At 41.1% G+C, this 21,683-nt stretch overlaps 1 protein-coding gene and 1 long non-coding RNA gene across 3 annotated transcripts in view; one reads left to right on the top strand and one right to left on the bottom strand.

Moving 5' to 3' along the window:
* Positions 1-5,450: 5,450 nt before the first annotated feature.
* On the top strand, positions 5,451-6,853 carry LOC148016336 (uncharacterized). The gene is made up of 4 exons (XR_015688163.1): positions 5,451-5,623; positions 5,727-5,808; positions 5,900-5,991; positions 6,172-6,853. It is a non-coding gene; the product is annotated as an uncharacterized LOC148016336 (long non-coding RNA).
* Positions 6,854-7,102: 249 nt separating this feature from the next.
* LOC148016335 (ABC transporter G family member 28-like) overlaps positions 7,103-21,683 on the bottom strand; it is a 32,093-nt gene continuing 17,512 nt past the window's right edge. Inside the window, exons 9-15 of one of the 2 annotated variants that reach the window (XM_087664672.1) lie at positions 20,677-20,973; positions 20,026-20,514; positions 19,392-19,540; positions 18,835-19,124; positions 18,475-18,608; positions 7,643-7,820; positions 7,103-7,452 (exon numbers count right to left, since the gene is read on the bottom strand). In XM_087664672.1, coding sequence (XP_087520798.1) covers positions 7,655-7,820; positions 18,475-18,608; positions 18,835-19,124; positions 19,392-19,540; positions 20,026-20,514; positions 20,677-20,973 — 1,525 coding nt within the window. In that variant the 3' untranslated portion in view covers positions 7,103-7,452; positions 7,643-7,654. Of the gene's footprint in view, positions 7,821-18,474; positions 18,609-18,834; positions 19,125-19,391; positions 19,541-20,025; positions 20,515-20,676; positions 20,974-21,683 lie in introns of both variants that reach the window. The other variant, XM_087664671.1, reaches the window with a different exon arrangement.

Raw genomic sequence — 21,683 nt, 5'->3', positions numbered from 1 at the left:
TGCTAATTATCAAGGTTACTATCATATTCAAGCATCCAATCTCCTTCTGGACAAATGCTATGCTTTTTATCAAACTTGACTTTATTCTTTATTCTAGCTTCTTTCAACCTCATTATGCAAGCTCTATACCCCTACGTCTTCTCTCCAATTGTTGAATCCCTATGACAAGGGACTCTTCTATACTCATTCCTTCTTCCCAAGGTAATACATTCTATGTAGCTAAAACTTCCTCTATTAGCATGATAAGAATTTGTCCATACATCAACTTTGCAAACATATAACCTGTAGTAGCACTATGAGTAGTCTGATTAGCTCATAAAGCATAAGGAAGTACCATTGGCTATTCCCATATCTTCTTTGTGTATGCTATTGCTAGGGCCTTAATAATCGACAGGTGTCCTCTTTCTCTCTTCCCATTTCCTTTAGAATTATATACTCAAGTGAGAGAAAGCTTAATTTCCATCCTAGAGAACAATTCTCTAGCTTCACCTACATCTAGCTCCCCTCTATCTATAGTTACTTTTCCCACACATCTATATCAACATATTGCATCTTCTAGTAAAAACCTACATACAACACTAGTAGCCTTTGCTCTTAAGGCTTAGCCTTCCACCCAGTTTGTGAGATGTTCTTGTTCAAGTACAATGTATCTCATCTTCCATAAACCAATAAGCATGGTCATTAAGTCCACTATCCACATATAATGCATAGACCCACTAGTGGGTATATCATATGTAAACCATCACGATATCTTACAAAAGAGTACATTTGACAAGTAGTATGTCTTCACAAACTGCAAGAAATTCCTATAGATACCTTTCCACCAATATGTCTTTGTTAAATTATCAAATGTGGACCAAACTCCTCTATCACCAACCCATAAGCTCTCATGAAATTCCTTCATAATCTATAACTGAGTATATCCACTGTATACTACTCGTAGTGGGGCATCTTTTTTTATGGTTAGGATGTTTCCATAGATATTCTTTCTTTAAGAAATATCCATATGCTTTCCGTCAAATCCTCTTATACTCAATTAGTCCACCCTTCCTTTCTTCTCAAAGTGCTCTAGTATTGTCCAATTTGCAACCACTCATCCTCATACAACTCCTGTGAATGAGTCTCAATTGAAGAGACATAAGATACATGGTCAAGTGTTGTCTTACCCTTTCAGATTCTTCATCATTTGCAACCATATCTTCTTCATCCTCATATCTCGCTCTTGAAAGTATATATTAGTCAAACAATTGGATCATCTTTTAGGACTTACTATACGTAGTCCAATGGAGCATAACGATGTCTGGAGTGGAACAACTAGTGATCATACCAAGAAGCAATAAGAAATCCATCTCTACAATAACTGGAGCTTCAATAAAATATCATTTACCTCACTTCAATGTTGTCACACTTCCCACAACTCTCTTTTGATTTGTGGATAATCTTTGATATTGATTCAATACTTTAGCTCCAAATCTTACAACATATATATTTCCTTTCTCATTATCCTATCCTAGCCCAACCAATTCCTATAAGACGTATGCCAACTATAATAATGATAGGTCTTCCGTTTGTATAATTATCCTTTCTCAATGTAGATGCTATTTGCAATAGATTTTTTAGCTTCCTCATTATCTTTGCACACATTCTATCCCATTGAAACCCTTTCTCAACAACTAATAGAGGACACCTGCAATATGTGCAAAGTGTGGAATCCATGTAAGATAGAACACGCATGCTCCCAAGAATCTTCAAACCTCATCCATTTTCTCAATAGCATCCACCTTTATTGGAGATGCTCATTTTCCATATGACCCCATATGTGACCCACAATCAAGACTTCATTTACCCCAAAGGTGGACTTTTGTCCTGACAGTGTTAAATTCATCTCTTCTAATCTAGTCAGAATCTTTTCACAAATGGAAATATTATCTACAATAAATCTCCTATATCCCTTTCATAAAATGATTCTTCGTTGGCCTCTATCGTGCACCCTTGTATCGGCAGGTCATCGAGAAAAGGCATAGTCACTTGCAGTATATAATCATGCAAAACCTTATTCATGGCATTCATCATATGAGCAACCAAATTCGTTGCTCCTTGTGGCAAGGTGCAGATCCCTACTAAACCCAATGGTGCTTTCATTATAATAAGATTTGTTCTTTCTAAAGAAAATTGAAATAGATCATAACCAGAATATAGATCACCCAAGGAATAAATAGCCCTTCTTGCAAAGGCTTCTACAAATTCGCCCACAATTGGACCAACCCCTATATTTCCAATAGTCACTTTCTTTATTGACTACATATTATGAATAAATCTCAATATTTCATTCTTATTTGGCATTGTAAACCTTTTTTTTTAAATATGGGACTAAGGATGGCTCCCAAACTCCCATTCTAATCTTCTCATTTAGCAAGTCTATCAGCTTTGGTAAGTGATGAGCTTTAGGCACTGGAATTAGCGTCAAATTCCAAGCTACATGAGGGATAGTAAAAATAACCATCAATGCTACCACACCTAGATTGACACATCCAATTTCATACATGTGAAAGGAAAATCCTCTAACATGCTTTGACAAAATATCTATAAAGCACTCTCTCTGCATGTGTAAGAAAATCCTCGCAACCAATCTTCAAATCCTTGAGGGATCTTGCTATAAATCAATACCCAATCTTTTTTTAGTCTCTCAAATTTGGCTACCAAGAAGCTAGTTCAATCTTTTCCTCACTATTAGAAGACAATGGTAATGTAACATAACCTCCATAGTTTTACATTTTATTTCAACCATTTCATTCAAACACAGATATTATTGTTTTGCAAAATCTTCAGTCACATGACATATCCAAAGAGCATAGTTTGACCATGCTATTCCCAATATTCAATGCAGAATTCAACATAGTTTGAAAGCTCATTCAATTCAGCATTGTTGAAACCTCATTCATGGTATCAACATAGGGCATCTAATCATGCATACCTAAAATATATTCCTTAGCTTCAAGAAATCCATGTGTCTTCATATCTTTCTATGTTTTGCGAATATACTGCTTTGCAAGCCTATGTATGCTTTTAAACTTCTAGAGACATAGCATACCATTTGCTAAAAATGCCACAAAATCTATAGAAAAAACACATCTCCCTACTATATGAGATGAAAGCCATTTCCATTTTCCACCATCATAGTCTCACTTCACAATAGTACTGGTGAAAATCCAGTGTCTCATAAGAATCCCTAAATTCTTTACCATTGGAAGGTAAAGGATAGTCTCTTAAGACTATCACCATTTTTCAAATGATTGACACATACAATCAAAATTTGCATTGCTCACTTTCCATCGTGGCTTTTGATTCTAGCATATGCAAAGCCATTGTCCAAAACTTTTGTTTTCATGCAAATTGCTATAGTTTACGACTACCCAAGAAACATAGGATGTGAAGAAGAATCTGTATAAAAAAGTGATGTTCATCCTAGACATCCCCAATAATAACTTTGACATTAGGACATGATGCATACAAGTCCCTAGTAAATTATTCATAGCCTATACCCTTTATCCATGCTCCATATCAGCTAGCCATCTACCATTTTCATAAAGACTCCTCACTATAACATTAATTTTTGACCCATGATCAATCGAGGCAATTCAAGGCACCCCAAGATCTCCCACCTTAACTAGAGTCTAATGGTTTCTTTAGCCTAATGATTCCATGTAAAGTGACTTCTAGGAATACTCATGTTGTCTCATTTTCATTGAAATGTATTTGACTTGTTCCTCTTGAGGTATAGCTACAAACAACTGTATTTTCAACATCATCATCTTCTTCCTACATTACTTTTATACCTTGTAAAATTGGGTCCTCATCTCCCTATACAATAGCATTAGCCATATCTCCAATAAATTGTCTCTTTCCCTTTATAATGACAATAATCTCATGAAATTCTCACTTGACAATGCCAAAATTTCATCAAGGTTAATTCCTCTTTGTTATGTAAAATTTGCTCTTCCAGAACCTTCCTTAAATCAGTAACTATCTCAAGATCAATTTGTAATTTGTAACTTGGCTACGTGCCTTTCGATTTGCCATGATTTTGCTTCTTTCCTTTTGATACATATTCCATAGAGTTCTCTTGACTAGAGGTGAAGACTAATAAAACTCAAGCACACCACTCCCCTTTGTTGCCCTCTTTGATGTCCCTAGAATCACATTACTCCGCTTCGTCTTGTTCTCTACAATAGCCTCAATATTTTAGGCTTTGGCAAGATATGCATAAACATAGAAAGAATCAACAAGAGCATACCCTCCTATCATTTATCAAATACAATCTCATGCCTGGTTCAACTCATCTCGAAGAAACTTCACTTTCTCTGCAATATGCATTGCATGTGACCAAGGTTTTAATTTCTTATCAAACATAATCTCACATTTGAAATCCTTCTTGGAAATATTCTCAATTTGCAAACCAAAGCTTGCAATCTTTACTGTAACATATTCATTTTTAACAACCATTTCATATACCAATTTCTGCATACTATCCTTTCCAAAGTTTGAATTGAGTGGCAATCCAATTTCATGTAAATGAATTTTTCCATCTTTGAAGAAAATCAAATTTTTATTCACAAAGCAACTTTGTATCTCAATCTCACAAGAAGTTAATTTCCCATCTGGAAAAATGGGACCTTTTCCCTTCTTTTTCCTTTGTGTTCAACAACATGCACTTCTACTTAGGCTGAGCATTGGTAGGTGCAGTTGGGGGGGCAAGGGGCTTCCCACCCCCACCCCAAGCCAAGAAACTTGTACCCCCAACCGCAACTAGCTAAGTGTTCTCCCTAGGCAGAGCTCATGATGTTTCATAATTAACAATGTGCCACTTATAGTGGGAATTTGTCTAAATTTTCTTACATCTAGAAGCAAGTGCCTTTGTTTATTGGGAAAGCATTTAGTAAAGAAGCATGGTTTTAGGATACTTTCATGCATCAACATAAAGATCTTGGCACAATACTTCAACTTCTAAGACCCCTGGTTTATTGGGAGATTCTGCTTTTCCAAGAACAAAGGTGAATTTAAGTGAGAATCCCAAGTGGATAAGTCGAAAGGCCTTAAGCATATCACAACGTTCCATACAAACTTGTTTGATTTTAAGCACATTGAATAGTGTGTAATACTTAAGGAGTATTACTTGAAATGGATGCATTCTTCATTCAAAATGTTGTGGGCATTCAACCCATCATCAATGCTTATTATTACTTAATGCGTTTTGTGATTGGCCTGATGCTCCTATCATGCCGAACCCACTATTGCGCCTTCTGTTGAGGAATGCCTTCCACGAGAAGTTTTAGACACTTCCCCATGTGGGGAAGGGACTCTTTTCCCTTGTTTCCCCCCCCCCCCCCCTAGTGTTCAACATCATGAGCCTCTCTCAGGTGGGAACCGGCAGCCCCTTATCCCCAATTGCACCTCGCAAGGCATGTGGTGCCTCCTGAGCAGAAGCTCATGATGTTGTTGCATTTGATGTTGTTGCATTTCATAATGGCGGGATTATAGCAGGAATTCATTTAAAGCTTCCTGTGTTGCTCTTCTCTCAGGTGGGGAGACCGGCAGCCCCTTATCCCCAATTGCACCTAGCAAGGTATGTGGTGCCTCCTGAGCAGAAGCTCATGATGTTGCATTTCATAATGTCGGAATTATGGCAGGAATTCATTAGAAGCTTCATAATGTCGGAATTATGGCAGGAATTCATTAAAAGCTTCCTGTGTTGCTCCTCTCTCAGGTGGGGAGACCGGCAGCCCCTTATCCCCAATTGCACCTCGCAAGGTATGTGGTGCCTCCTGAGCAGAAGCTCATGATGTTGCATTTCATAATGTCGGAATTATAGCAGGAATTCATTAAAAGCTTCATAATGTAGGAATTATGGCAGGAATTCATTAAAAGCTTCCTGTGTTGCTCCTCTCTCGGGTGGGGACCGGCAGCCCCTTATTCCCAATTGCACCTAACAAGGTATGTGGTGCCTCCTGAGCAGAAGCTCATGATGTTGTTGCATTTCATAATGTCGGAATTATAGTAGGAATTCATTAAAAGCTTCCTGTGTTGCTCCTCACATGAGTAAGCACAGAATTTCTTCCAAAGAATGATTCATTGGTCTTCCAAAAGTTAACACACTTGATGCCATAATAACAGGTCATGGCTACATAACTGGACTTCATTAGCTCCTTTGGTCGGTAGAACTGCCCTCCTCAAACACAAAGCATTTTAGGAGTTGCTCATTCATCAGCCATATAAATTAGGGCAGCATATACTCCCACATTCAAAGCTTGCCCAAAAAGGCAACAAGTACTTTTGATCCTTCTGATTTGACATTCACAATGTGGTCTACATATTTCATTGTTCCTTGCTCCATATCACAAGAAGTTTGGCATTCTCCCATGTGGGAGAAGCGGCTGTTTTCTCTCATTTTTCCCTATAGTGTTCAACATCATGAGCTTCTGTGGGGGAGGGACTGCATATCTAGGTGTGGTTGGGGGGCAGGGCGTTGCTGGCCCAGGGTGGAGGCAACTGCATACCTAGCTAGGTGCAGTTGGGGAGCAGGGGGTCGCCACCCTGGGCTTGTGACATCCTGCTCCCCAACCGTACCTAGCTAGGTATGCAGTGCCTCCCTCAAAGAAGCTCATGATGCTGTCTTAATTCACAATGTGGGAATTACAGTGAGAATTGATCTAAAACTTCCTGTGTATCAATATTGAGAACATGCCCGAATTTTGTTGCACAGTGATCATAAAATGATAAGGAAAGTTACTGTTATCCGGTAACTGAGCGCTGAACCCAGCTCACATTCTATGAGAAGGATCTGAGGATAGAATCCCTGCACTTAAATAAACCAGAAAATTCTCAACAGTAATCTCACATTTGCTAAATTAGTTTTTCAAACATACGACCTTCATATTCATGGTTTGAGCAGTCGCCTGAAAGTGCCAGGGTCAATACGCTCTTTATGAGGGGAATAGTTGAAAAAGCTTTGCAATCAAAGAAACCTGCCCATCTACGTATCACTGAACACAGATAGGAAAGTACATTATAGCATGAAGTACTAAAACTTCCAGTGATTTAACTAACTTGTTACTGTTGAAATTACACTTGTTTGGCATTGTTCCATCAAGCCCTGAATAATTACAATGAATACCAGCCAGAACATTGGGCACACCAATGAGTATTTGCCAATTGAAATGGTACTGTGTACCTCTTTTTAGTGATTACACTCCCTTTCACATCAGCGATCAAACCTGCCGAGACTTATCCTTGTAACAAATGCTAAGGTTTCAAAAGCTCTGAACTAAGTTTATTACAGATGTTTATACAGCTCTCCTAGAGAGTACCTTATGGCTAAGTATACCTTATACAACTCCTCCACGACTTGAGTACACAGTTTACCATACTTCAGAATCGTGGAGACTTCATGAAACCCTATACAACACCCACCTTGAAGCTTAGAGTTTGTAGCTGCACACACTTGAGCAGAAAGTTTATGCTTCTCACTGATTTAGAAGAACAAAGAATTATGATCTCCTTACTTACATTTGCAAAGAATGTGGTATACAAAGGGCACTGACTATACACTCAACATGTTACATTTCCCTGAAACAAAATGGCCTACCAAAATCCTGTCTTACTGCTGCCTCTTCCGATTGCAGAGCATCAAGGATAGCATAGCAACAAATCGTGCCACAAATCCCATAATGAAAAGAATGCTGAGGGTTAAACCCCAGTGGTTAAGATCATAACCTGCTGCATACAGTGTGACACATCTAGTTATAAGCCATACTCCAGAGTACCTGCACAGCCCACAAGCATACCTATGTTCAGTTCACGTTGCAAAACTTTGTAAGATTATAACCATACAGATCAACAATGCTGCTCAACATAATCAACAAAACAATGCTTTCTGATCCTTTATATGTTTTACTATTCAACCTACAAAAATACAAACTACATTGTTTGCTCAACATTTTGCCATGAAAGCAATGGAGAAGTGCTTAAAAATAACTAAAAATTGTGAATATCAAGGGAAAAATATTCAATGTCAAAGGCGGCAGCTCGATCTAGGACGATTTTAAGCATCAAAGTGCTCTAAGGACGCTCGTATAACACTTCCAGATTTTTAGCAATTTTTCTGTGTGCCAGTACGAGTCACAGGAATTGGCAGGCAGTGCGGGACCTCAAGACGAGCTCACAGAAATTTTCGGACTGTAAAACGGACGTCGGACCCTAGAGTTAGGCCAAAAACCGGCCGGTCAAAAGAGAAATGAAAGGGTACCACCCTTTGGGGGCCCCTTTGGGCCCCAAATTCAACGCGAATGGGGGGGGGGGCGGGGGGGGAGGCGTTTTTTTTTTCGCGGCTGAAAAAAAAACCATGAAGCGGGGGGCGCAGAGCGACGTGTGGAGAGGGAGGGCCTTGGACACTACAATACACCCATGCTATCTGAAGCCAGGGCTGAAATCCCTGTTCTCTCGGCCTCAAATCGCTCTCCTTCATTGCAATCAGTCTTTCTCTCTCCTCCCTCTCTCTCCTCTAAGGGGGGATTCATGCGGAAAGAGACAGAAAGAAGAAAGAATGGTGGAGGCTTGTCTGGCATCGATCGGATCGCTCCACGAGCTGGAAATGGTGACGTGTGATCGCCATGAGCATGAAGTGCTGCTGATTTTCAGATTTGCAGTCATGGACATGAAACCCGAAACACACAAATAAGCGGTAATTCAATTTTTTTCAAAGGAAATTTGAGATTTCATGGCTTTTGATTAATAAAATGTTATTCATGTGGGCTAAAAATTGTTTATGTTGCTGTTTTCCATGAGTATTTGTTGATCATAATCAGAAAATCAGAAAAACACGCATCTTGTGGCCCAAAATAATACACTAAAACACGTAAAATATGAAAAACCAAGGAAAAATGATGTTTTTGAGCATAAAAATGGAAAAATAAATAGGAATACCAACTAAATTTTCATTTTTGTTGCAAGAGAGAACTAAGGGCCACAGCTCATAACCTATTTTGAATTTTTAGTAATTAAATAATGTTAAAAATAAGAAAAAATACAAGAAAAATAAAAAAAAATCACTAAAAATAAGGGAAAAATGCATTTTGGGTACCGAAAATTAATGAAAAATAAGAACAATGTTCGTGAATGTTTGTGGGGACTGAAGCATGAGGATTTGCCTCAGTTCAGCCCCACCTTCTTGTTCTAGTGTGTCTTTTTCCGCTTTTTACACTTAAAATGATGGCAAAATGCCTTATAAATCTATGCAACAATGTAACATTTGATCGATGGGAGGGTAGAGTAGTTAAAATGTGTCTAAATACTGAGTGAAATGATGAAAAGCTTACTGGTTTTTGTTTGCATACCATATAGGTCGATGAATAATTATAAAATAAGGACCTAGTAGCACGAGGGTTTCCTCAGTGCTAGGTTCATGTAACGCCGCATAAGAACGGTAGCTGAAAACCATTAAAAGGATGTTTTTCACATATGCACAATACTGATTTTATAATTGGTTGAGCACTCAGCATCCACAATATGCATAAATCATGGAAATATTTAAAGGTATCAGAAATCCTGGATGCACAGCAATTGGTTTCATTAGAACCTTGACCCACGTTGAGTGAGAGACAGGACACCCTAAGCCATAGGCTAGTCATGGGGTCTAGGGGAAAGAGAAGTAAGGACAAAGGTATATTCCTGTATACGATCAATTGGTACCTTGAGTGGATTTTGTGCGAAATGTTTATATGTTGAGCGACGCACCGAGGGGCCAATCCCCAAGGTGTAGGAGAGTCGCAGAGGGGTGGCGGCACTCAGCCGTTGGAGGACCCCCTATGTCTATGCTTCGTGCCATTAGGCAATGTGTAAGAGACTCCCTCTGAGGAGTAGTGGGTGAGAGAAAAGTGGACTACAAACGACGTAATACAAACGCAAGATGTTTGGGAAGGCAATGTTTGTGTCATCAACGCTCCTGGCCGCGAGGCCGTGGGGTTGTTGAGCGCATGATAAAGGTCCGACTAGTGCATGAGCCAGTGCCGGCCCGTTTTAGGTCCCATCAGTGGTGCGTCTGCCGGGAGCCGCTTAGAAGTGGCGGCCCTCGAATCCTGGTTGTCTAGGGACCAGTTAGCAGTTTATGCCAAAGGATACTGAGATTGATCCGTTGTTTATCGATAAGCATCGTCTAGCAGAAATCCAAAAGCAAGAGAGAGACGAAAGAGCTAGGCGACGTGCTGAAATTTTTAGAAGATATTTCCCTAAGCGTAGCGGTGGTGAATCCTTACGAGCGAGTAAGGGATCTAGTGGTCTTGATGTCACAAGCAGTAAGTTAGGAGAAGGTGGAAGCTCTAGTGCTCCCCTTCCTTCCATAAGCCAGTCTACATCAAGTGCGGGAGGTGCAACCCACTGTCCCCTATTCCTAGTGCAAATCCAATTCTCGTCATGGCGCAGCCTATTGCAATTCCTGCAGGAATGACGGATTTGCCGGCTCTAGGTTACCCGCTACCCATTTTTAATGGGCTAGTTGAGGAAGATGCGGAACTCCACATTAGGGAGTTTCAAAAGCTGATGTTTAACTGTCGCATCCAAGAAGAAGGACATTTAATGATGTTCTTCAACATGACTCTCAAAGGAAGAGCTGCTATATGGTATCATGGTTTAGAAGCCGGAACCATATTAAATATTGATTCATTTTATGGAGCTTTTCGAAGGGAGTTTGCCCCTGAAAGGGGTGGGCAATATTGGTTGCATGTACTCAACGTGACCCGCCAAGAACCACACGAGGATATTCGTGCTTATGCGAAGAAAATAAAATAGGTTTTCCGTAAGTTAGACACCTCTATTCCTATCCCTGCAGCTGCTCAATTGCAATATTTCCTACATGGTTTGGACTTTAACATCCAATTGCAGTTAAGTAGTGTCCCCTTGGGGGATATAGATACTGCCATTACACGAACACAAGAGGTGGAATCCCGACTACAAGCAGCCTATGCTTCTCGAGGCAATTCGAATATGGGTCTAGTATCGGGAAACAATATGGCGATGGCCAATGGCAGTAGTGGCCAAGGGATAGCGATGGCTAATCCTAATGGAAGAGGGAACATGATGCAGAATGTGTCTTTATTACCAACTCCCCCTAGCATGTCGATGCCTACGAGCAGTCAAATGGCTCCAAATGGTAGAGGCCAGGCAGTCAATTCTAATACCATGCCTGTGGCTCAACAACCAGTGCCTAATCGAATTGTTAGGCCGATGGAACGACATGGTAATGACCAAGGCTATGAGTCGAGTGCTTCCAATGTTCTTGGCGAGGTTAAGGACATGATGAAGCATTATACCGACATGATTACGGAGCAGTATCGACAAATAGCCGTTGATGTCAACTTCCTTAAAAAATAACAAAATTTGATAGAAAGTAGATACCCAGATGAGGGTGCACCTTCGAGGTTTGGCTGCAAATGGTGTGGTGGGCAACACTATCCAAGAAATTGCCCAAATGTTAAGTACGACATCTGTGGAAAATCCAGACATTTAGCAGCTATTTGCTGGAGTAAGATTAGTTCCCTCCAGCAAGGTAGTCGGCAACCAGGGCCTGTTAATCATCGTGTGCAAGGAAATGATTCCCAGCGAGAAGACGGGCCTAAACAAATACTTCAACGACCAAAGACTACAGTGGAGGAGCTACCTAGTGGTAGTGGGGTTAGTTTGATTGAGGCTGTACGCGTTAATGATGTTGAAACCTCTAATCTGCGAGCTGTTCTTACAAGAAGTCAAAAGGATAAAGAGGCAGACAAGGATAAGCCTGTCGGCGGAAACCCTAAACAAGGCGACAAAGGAACGCAAGTTTTGGATCCTGCCATGGAAGGGGGACCTTTGAAGCCCGTGGAAAGTAAAGCCGATAAGGAATCACCAAAGAAGAAGATGAAAGTTAAAAAAGAGGCAATAAAGCCGGTTTAACGACCTAAAGAGCGGATGGTTTGGGGTGAAAAGCGAGCTCTATCGAACTATCATGAATTCGATTTGACGAGCTCTCTTTGTGAAGTCAAGCGGGATGTGAATCTTTTGCAGCTGATTAAGCCTTCTCCTGGAGTACGCAAGGAATTTAGAAAGATCCTCCGTACCGGGTATATCGTAGAACCTTTGGGTATTGCGTGAGTTGGTGATGACTGGTTCGAGCATGCTGAGAAGCATTGCCCAAGGGTTGCAGCCTATGTCGATGGGATATTAGTAGATTATGCCATTGTCGACACGAGATCATCTGTTAACATTATGAGTTCTGAACTGATGGAAAGGTTGGGTCTTGCGATCCAGAAAGATACCTCCACAATTCTTAGAATGGCAGACGATAGTTTGAGGCAGCCAAAAGGCTGCATTACTAAGGTCCATGTCACTGTTGCAAATGTAGAATGCCTGTTGGACTTTAGGGTGATTCGTTTTGCAGGGCGTCCAAGTTACCAAGTATTACTTGGACGACCTTGGATCTTGCAAGTGGACTGCCAAGTAGATATACCCGCCGGTCGACTAATATTCGACAGAGGTACCCAACGTGTGGTGGTTGATGCTTATCCTGAGTCCCCGCAGAGTGAGAGAGCTCCTCTATCCTCTATAAAATTGAAGACATTAGAAGATTTATCTGCAAGTAAGACATCATTGAGTGATGAGTCCAAAGAGGGATCCACCACGGAAGACATCTATCAGATCACTTTGAACGAGCCGATAGAGGCCCAAGATTGTATAAGAGATGCAGATGTTATCGAGCTAGACCTTGGTACGCATGATGATACGCGGCCAATCAAATTAGGTTCTATGCTCAGTACAGTAGAAAGAGAGGACTATATGGCCTTGATTCAGGAATTCCGTGATATCTTTGCATGGAGTTATGATGAGCTGAGAGGCATTCCTCCTAGTCTTGTTGTTCATACAATTCCATTGAAAGAGGGCAGTCGTCCTGTACGACAGAAAGTAAGGCGTATGCCTTTCGAACTAAAGGACGGGCTGTTTGCAGAGTTACAGAAGCTTCGAAAAGCGGGTTTGATTTTTCATGTGTAACACACGGAATGGTGTTCGCCAGTTGTGATCAGAAAGAAGAAAAATAATCAAATTCGATTATGTGTAGACTTTAGAGAGCTGAATAAGCAGACAGTTAAGGACTACTACCCGTTGCCATTTATTGACCAGATTTTGGATCAATTAGCGGGTAGGGAGATATATTCATTTATGGATTGCTTTGTAGGATATAACCAGATGGCAATTGCAGAAGAGGACAAGTTGAAAACAACTTTTATTACTGTATTTGGTACTTTTGCGTACCATGTGATGGCCTTTGGTTTATGCAATGCGCCTGGTTCGTGGCAACGAACAGCAAATTAGACATTCGGTGACATATCCCCTGAAGAGTTGAAGGTGTTTATTGATGATTTAGGGGTAGCCACCGTGAGAGGAAGGCAGTTGATCATTTTAAGAAAATGCTTTGAGCGTTGTAGACAATTTTGCATCGCCCTAAACCCACGGAAGTGTGTTTTTGGAGTACCTTATGGGCTATTGCTGGGTCATGTGGTCAGTTCGATAGGAATTGCGACAGACCCCGAGAATGTCAAAGTTATAGTTGCTATGGGTCCACCACGCACTCCGAAAGAAGTTCATAGCTTTCTGTCTTCGGTTGGTTATTACCGTAGATTCATAAACGCCTTGGCAGAAAGAACGTTGCCGCTTTACAAATTTATTGTCCTTTAGCTGTTTGTTTGTATGGGGTGACCCTTGTAAGATAGCATTCGAGGATGTAAAACAGGAGCTAGCAAGAGCTCCCGTTTTAAAAGCACCTAAAAGAGGTGAGGTGTTCTATATATTCTCAGCAGCCACCATGTATAGTATCAGCTGCTGTTTAGCCCAAATTTAGGAAGAGAAGTGGTATCATCCGATAGCCTTTGCTAGTCGAAAATTGGGCATTTCAGAGATCAATTATACCTACATGGAGAAGTTGTGTCTAGCGATGGTCTTTGGGACCAAGAAATTCAAGCATTATATTCTCTATGAGAAAGTCGTGCTTTATACGAAGGCGGAGGGGCTTCGACTATTGATGAATAAGCTACAGCCGCCCGATCGTCTAGCGAAGTGGTTAATCACTTTGCAGGAGTTTGATTATGAAATCAGGAGTAAGCCACCAAGTTTGCAAGGCATCGTGGAATGTCTTGTGGACTTTGAGAAGCCAAAAGAATCTGTGGCTGAAGGTAGTGACATGGAGTTGTTATTTAAAATAGATACGGCATCTATTCCCTCCTGGTACGCTGCAATAACGCATTATTTATCGACGGGAGAGGCGGGATCCGAATTATCTAAAGCTGAGAGAAGAAAAATTAAGCAGCAAGCGTTAAAGTTTGCCTTGATCGCAGGTACATTATATCGGCAACGGGTTGATGACATCTATCGCCGATGTGTGATGCCTGACGAGGTGCCATTCATTTTGGAAGAGTGCCATGATTCTACTTGCGGAGGCCATTTTGCTGGATGGCTTACATCCCTGGGAATGTTATGCTTTGATATCTATCATAGTTGTTTCCAGGAGGATGTTATGCGTAGTGTTGTTTGATTTCATTAGGCCAAGAGGACCAATCTATTGGCAAAGTCATGTTTGATTTCATTAGGCCAAGAGGGCCATTTCCCTGTCTAGTGCGGGTGCGTTTAATCGGGTTTTTGTTTTTTAAGTGTCGTGCTGGACAGGTTTTGTGATTCGTGGAATTCGGTGGAGCCTGGAGGAGCCTTTGCTGCGATGGAAGCTTCTTGTGGCCAATCTAGGTGATACCTCTCCTTTATGAGTACCTTTCTTTCCTGTTATATGTGTATTTGTACTTGTAGAGGGGATATATTTTTATTGGGGACCGGCAACCAAGGCATGAAGTCCCAAGTTTAGGCTAAGTATGTTTGAGGGAGGTCTGAGTAGTCGGTACCTCCTGTTAAGGCATTGCCAGGTATTGAAAGACCTGTTTTAGAAGAAAGTCCTAGTGGCCCTGTTCTGCTCGCTTGCTAGGCAGCCGTTCTAGGAGTCCCTGCTAGTTGTGAGACAGTTAGAGAAGCCAGCCAGAAGATAATAATGATGATGCCAAGAAACCCTGAACATCCCAAAAGATTAATATAAATATGAAGGTGTGTAAAAAGGGGTTCTAACCCCTATCAAAGAAAAGAAAAGGAATTAAAATGTATAAGCAGTTGATCGTCGCCTTGCGAAGGCCTGGTAGGTTCCTGGGGACGAGTCAGACCCGGGGCCGATACCTTGTCTTTCTAGGAGGGGCTTCTTGCTGGGAAAAAAAAAAAAAAACAAAACAAGGAAGGTTGGAGCGAAAATAAAAGTGAGCGTTAGAAAAGGATTAAGTGTCGCCTTGCAAGGGCTTGGTAGGTTCTTGGGTGCCGAGACAGGTCCTGAGACCGATGCCCTGTTCTCCTTGGGTCACTACGCTCAGCTCCCTCCTTTTTACATGCCCAAGTATGTTAATAAAATAAAAACCCTAAAAGGAAAAAATGTACTGAAAGAAAATACTTCTTGATCAGGCTATAGGAGTCCTCGCCTAGTAGGAGCTCCTAGTTGTGTTGTCCTTAGTTGGTAGGTAGTTCAGACCACCACTTAGGGCATCCTCTTTGATAATTCTTTTTAGTTTGGCTGTGTTAGAGTAGTTGGTTAGTGACTCGCTTCGGATCTTCTATTAGATGATGCTAGGCTTACTCCTTGTGGATGTCATGCCTTGGTTCTGTCAGGGGGTAGAGTGAGCGTTGTGCTGAGTTTTATCGCATATTTGTTTTGTATCAGCTTGATGCTTCTTTGGTTGCTTATGTGCAGATATGTTTATGGATTCGACGGGCTGAGTTGCCCTATCCCGTCGTCGCCAATGAGAGCGGAATTTTGGTGCTGAGAAGTCCTTAAAAATAGCTAAAAATTGTGAATATCAAGGAAAAAATATTCAATGTCAAAGGCGGCAACTCGATCTAGGACGATTTTAAGCATCAAAGTGCTCTAAGGACGCTCGTATAACACTTCCAGATTTTTAGTAATTTTTCTGTGTGCCAGTACGAGTTACAGGAATTGGCAGGCAGTGCGGGACCTCAAGACGAGCTCACAGAAATTTTCGGACTGTAAAACGGACGCCGGACACTAGAGTTAGGCCAAAAACCGGCCGGTCAAAAGAGAAATGAAAGGGTGCGACCCTTTGGGTCCCAAATTCAACGCGAATGGAGGGGGGGAGTGGCGTTTTTTTTTTCGCGGGCTGAAAAAAAAACCATGAAGGGGGGGCGCAGAGCGACGTGTGGAGAGGGAGGGCCTTGGGCACTACAATACACCTATGCTATCTGAAGCCAGGGCTGAAATCCCTGTTCTCTCGGCCTCAAATCGCTCTCCTTCGCGCAGGCAATGGCAGCCTGTAGAGAGAGAGAGAAAATCAGTCTTTCTCTCTCCTCCCTCTCTCTCCTCTAAGGGGGAATTCATGCGGAAAGAGAAAGGAAGAAGAAAGAATGGTGGAGGCTCGTCTGGCATCGATCGGATTGCTCCACGGGCTAGAAATGGTGACGTGTGATCGCCATGAGCATGAAGTGCTGCTGATTTTCAGATTTGCAGTCATGGACATGAAACCCGAAACACGCAAATAAGCGGTAATTCAATTTTTTTCAAAGGAAATTTAAGATTTCATGGCTTTTGATTAATAAAATGTTGTTCATGTGGGCTAAAAATTGTTTATGTTGCTGTTTTCCATGAGTATTTGTTGATCATAATCAGAAAATCAGAAAAACACGCATCTTGTGGCCCAAAATAATACACTAAAACACGTAAAATATGGAAAACCAAGGGAAAATGATGTTTTTTAGCATAAAAATGAAAAAATAAATAGAAACACCAACTAAATTTTCATTTTTGTTGCAAGAAAGAACTAAGGGCCACAACCCATAACCTATTTTGAATTTTCAGTAATTAAATAATGCTAAAAATAAGGAAAAATACAAGGAAAATAGAGAAAAACCACTAAAAATAGGGGAAAAATGCATTTTGGGTACCGAAAATTAATGAAAAATAAGAACAATATTCGTGAATGTTTGTGGGGACTGAAGCATGAGGATTTGCCTCAATTCAGCCCCACCTTCTTGTTCTAGTGTGTCTTTTTACTTAAAATGATGGCAAAATGCCTTATAAATCTATACAACAATGCAACATTTGATCGATGGGAGGATAGAGTGGTTAAAATGTGTCTAAATGCTGAGTGAAATGATGAAAAGCTTGCTGGTTTTTGTTTGCATACCATATAGGTCGATAAATAATTATAAAATAAGGGCCTAGTAGCACGAGGGTTTCCTCGGTGCTAGGTTCATGCAACGCCGCATAAGAACGGTAGCTGAAAACCATTAAAAGGATGTTTTCCACATGTGCACAATACTAATTTTATAATTGGTTGAGCACTCAGCATCCACAATATACATAAATCATGAAAATATTTAAAGGTATCAGAAATCCTGGATGCACAGCAATTGGTTTCATTAGGACCTTGACCCACGTTGAGTGAGAGACAGGACACCCTAAGCCATAGGCTAGTCATGGGGTCTAGGGGAAAGAGAAGTAAGGACAAAAGTACATTCCTGTATACAATCAATTGGTACCTTGAGTGGATTTTGTGTGAAATGTTTATATGTTGAGCGACGCACCGAGGGGCCAATCCCCAAGGTGTAGGAGAGTCGCAGAGGGGTGGCGGCACTCAGCCGTTGGAGGACCCCCTATGTCTGTGCTTCGTGCCATTAGGCAATGTGTAAGGGACTCCCTCTGAGGAGTAGTGGGTGAGAGAAAAGTGGACTACAAACGACGTAATACAAACGCAAGATGTTTGGGAAGGCAATGTATGTGTCATCAACGCTCCTGGTCGCGAGGCCGTGGGGTTGTTGAGCGCATGATAGAGATCCGGCTAGTGCATGAGCCAGTGCCGGCCCGTTTTAGGTCCCATCAACTTATTTCTTTTGCAACACCTGGGTAAGGGAAGCATATTAAGAACCAACTGCAATGAATGTGGCCTAGCTAGCAAGTGTAGCACTGCACTCCTGGAATAAGGAAGAGCCACAGTAACACATGAAATATAGGGATCCCTACCCATAGGAACAGGGGGAAGATTTGAACCCAGGGCTTCATTGAGTCCTCACTAGGGGCAAGTGTTTCTTAACTATGGTATACATTAAATCCTACTTAGCTATTAGCAAAATATCCCTGCCATTTTGCCTAAATGCAGGTCTACTTTGATGGAAACATTTCACATACAGTAAGTAGTCCATATACTCCATGACACAATGAGGAAATTTTGCATCTAAAAGACAGACCCCATCATTAGAAGATGAGATCAAACTAAGTTTACAGCTGAATAAGTTAAAAGCTAGTGTAACAACAACTTTACTGATGTATTCCAAGACAATTAAACAAGCTGTATTGGAACTTACTTCCTGGCATTTGCTATTACGTATGCTTCCTGAGCCCAATGAGCATAAGTGAAATACTGTATGATATTGACAAAACCCGTTGCATCTTTTTTTGTTGCAATAAGAGTAAATATGATTGGAAGGAAGACAGACCACTGCAAAAAAGACATTCACCCTGTCAGACTTCAGAACATTTTCACTGAAATTGCTTGTTTGGGTGGCCCCAGTTGAGCGCATTAATTTGGCAAGTTTACATATAATCACTTGTGCACATTCTCTTTCTTAAAAGTACAGCATTGAGGCCTTTTCTGACTTAGCGTACAAGTTTGCTTCATGAGGCTGATCAAAAGTTTACATTTCCTTTGCTATAAGGCGACCTACCAGTTGAGCCGCTCCACTTGGTGAAGTGATTGCAAAAATATAGGCTATCCCAACAACACAGTATACCAAGGCTAAAGTGACAATGTAGTTCTCCAAAAAAGAAGATCGTGGATTGTTGAAGAAGTAGAACATCGACAAGAAAACCACCGGCTTGATGATAGTATTGAAATGGTCCACAGTATCCTTAGCAAGAAAATAGGCTACCCTGTTGATACTTGAAGCACTTTCACGCCAGAATTGGAGCTTGTCATTTGAAAATGTTCTTAAAGCTGCTATCATACAAAGAAGGGCTGTGACCACCAAACACACTTCATTAGTAAAATCCAAAAGGCAAACAAGTACCTTGAAACTACCCAGTAAAAATGGGACATGCATACGTACAGAGTCCAGACATCAAATATAGCACAAACCTCCACATTCACACAACCACACCACACGATCCAGCAGCCTGTGCATAAATGCCCAGACATGCAGGCATGTGTGTGCTCAAAGAAAGAAACACTTCAGAGAGGAAGAAATTCACCAAAAGCGCAGCTAGAACATGACTGAGAGCTTACATAAAGCTATAATGACATATGTATAATTGTTGACTCCCAAACTGGAATCTTTAGTTGGTGTGATCACTCCCAAGCATGCTCCTGACAATAACAGGATAAGGTAATCCTGTGTTTGCAATCTTGCTTCCCGGAAGCGTTGCAATGCAAGCCTAACACGTTTAAAAACAAGACAGAGATTATCATACATGAAACTCGAATACTGATGAACAACAGTATGGACCATATAGAAGTACACATTGCAAAAATATCTCCCCTATTAATGTGATTGCATCTCAAATAATGATGTCTGCCCATCATCCCTAACTACATGTGGCATCCACTCTAAAGAGAAAATATGCCTATTTGATTCCATCACTCTTCAGACATGATCAGTAAGTCCTAATCTTCAGGTATTGCGAAACTATATGTTCCCTGACTCAACCATCCTTGAGTTCATCCCACAAACCAAATAGGTGAAAAAGTGAAAAGAATATGACGTCGAGGTACACTCAAAAGTTGAATGCATACATTTAGCATGCTGATAGCAGCAACTGTATACATATGTTCAAGTTTTGGACTAGGATGAAGATATTCTCAAGACAACATACTTCTATGAAAAGAGAACTTCAATAATTAAAGCAAACATTTGATTTACCTGCCAATAATCAGCTTGAATTGCCTCCAAAACCCTGGAGTCTGACGTCGTGATAGATCTGGAGTACGGCTGAAGGTGCTCTTGATATCATCCCAGCGAACTTCCCAGAAAGATTTGAACTCGTCCCAAAGCTCCTGTGTTAATGTTTTTCTCCTCGCTGACAGTGATGACATAGACTCCCGAACATCAGCTTCCAAACTCGGAGTTTCCATTTGTATGACTAAGGCCTCCAGGTCTTCAGGAACCGTGTATCCCATGTGTTGAATCCATTTGACAGGAAGAATCTTGGGATCAAACTGTGGGTTTCCCTCAGGCTTCACGATGCCTTCCAGGACATCCATATAATGATCTGGTGGATTTATACGTTCTGGAGTAAAAATCCCCAATGTTGCAAAATAGTCCTCCACATTATCAACTGGACCCAAATACACAATTCTTCCACCTTTTGCTAGTAGCATGACATCATCAAACATGCGAAACAAACCATAGCTAAAGCCATACAAGAACAAACAGAAATATGTAAGCATAATAAGAACTCACATCACATGAGTAGGAATCATCAAAACATGCCAGAACCGTAAGCATATAATATCAATGTCTCACAAGATGCTGCATATTATGGATGCTCAAAAAAATTCACGGAATTAATACCTTGGCTGATGAAGCACCACACCAACATTCACCCCTACCAATGCTTCCCTTCGCAAAGCTCGTAACACCAACTGAGAAGATGTACTATCCAGCCCAGATGTTGGCTCGTCTAGAATAAGAAGAGATGGTTCCATCACCATTTCAAGCCCAACATTTACTCGCTTTCGCTGCCCTCCTGAGATTCCTCTTTTTTCAACTGTCCCCACTTTTGAATTGCGTATAGGTCCAAGCCCAAGAGCATCAATGATGCGCTCGACTACTAAAACCTTCTCCACCTTTGACATGTTCACTGATAGCCTAGGGAACAACAAATACACAATGCTCTCTCTCTCTCTCTCTCTCTCTCTCTCTCAGTTTGCTCTCATGAATATCATTGAGAAGACAATTGTTTGCAATCCTCTGAAAAAAGAAGCGGGTTCTCCCGTGCACACACACACACACAAAACACCCACCTCTTATTTTTTGAAAACAGTGTTCTGCTTGGATTTAATTTATAAGGGGGTCATACTACCAAAGAGTGTGTACACAGACACCCACCCCCCTCTTTCTTTTGTGATACGAATGTTTTGCCTAAGTTAATTTACAAGGGGGTGACACTACGAAGGAGGCAGCAGCACAACGTATCATTGGGAAAGCCTCGAGCACAAAGCTATGAACATCACAATCTTGCAAGAACCTTGGAAAAAAGAGCGGGGCTGAAACGAAGAAGACCCAGAACCCACATGATTGTGTGCTGTCCAAACAGTGAAACATATTTACCAAAAACATATTAGCACTGTCTGAGATGTGCCTTAAATAGTGACTGAATCAGGCATCAATGGTTTCAATTGCCTATTTCTTAAAACTCTCCCATTCTGCCTTATGTTGCCTCTAATAGTTCATTGGAGTAAAGTGATAATGAATGGCTATGCCCATCACCTTAGCAAGACGCCACCACATGGGTCTGCAATTAAGACTAAAAGAAGTGTGTCTCTTCAAGACCAGCCATTGTGTACAGATTATCTGCT

The sequence above is a fragment of the Lygodium microphyllum genome, chromosome 23 (assembly GCF_053477565.2).
Source record: "Lygodium microphyllum isolate KBCC chromosome 23, Lygodium_microphyllum_v1.1.10, whole genome shotgun sequence".
Classification (NCBI taxonomy): domain Eukaryota; kingdom Viridiplantae; phylum Streptophyta; class Polypodiopsida; order Schizaeales; family Lygodiaceae; genus Lygodium; species Lygodium microphyllum.
Note: the sequence above shows the minus strand (reverse complement) of the source record. Positions and strands in the feature narration are given on the sequence as shown.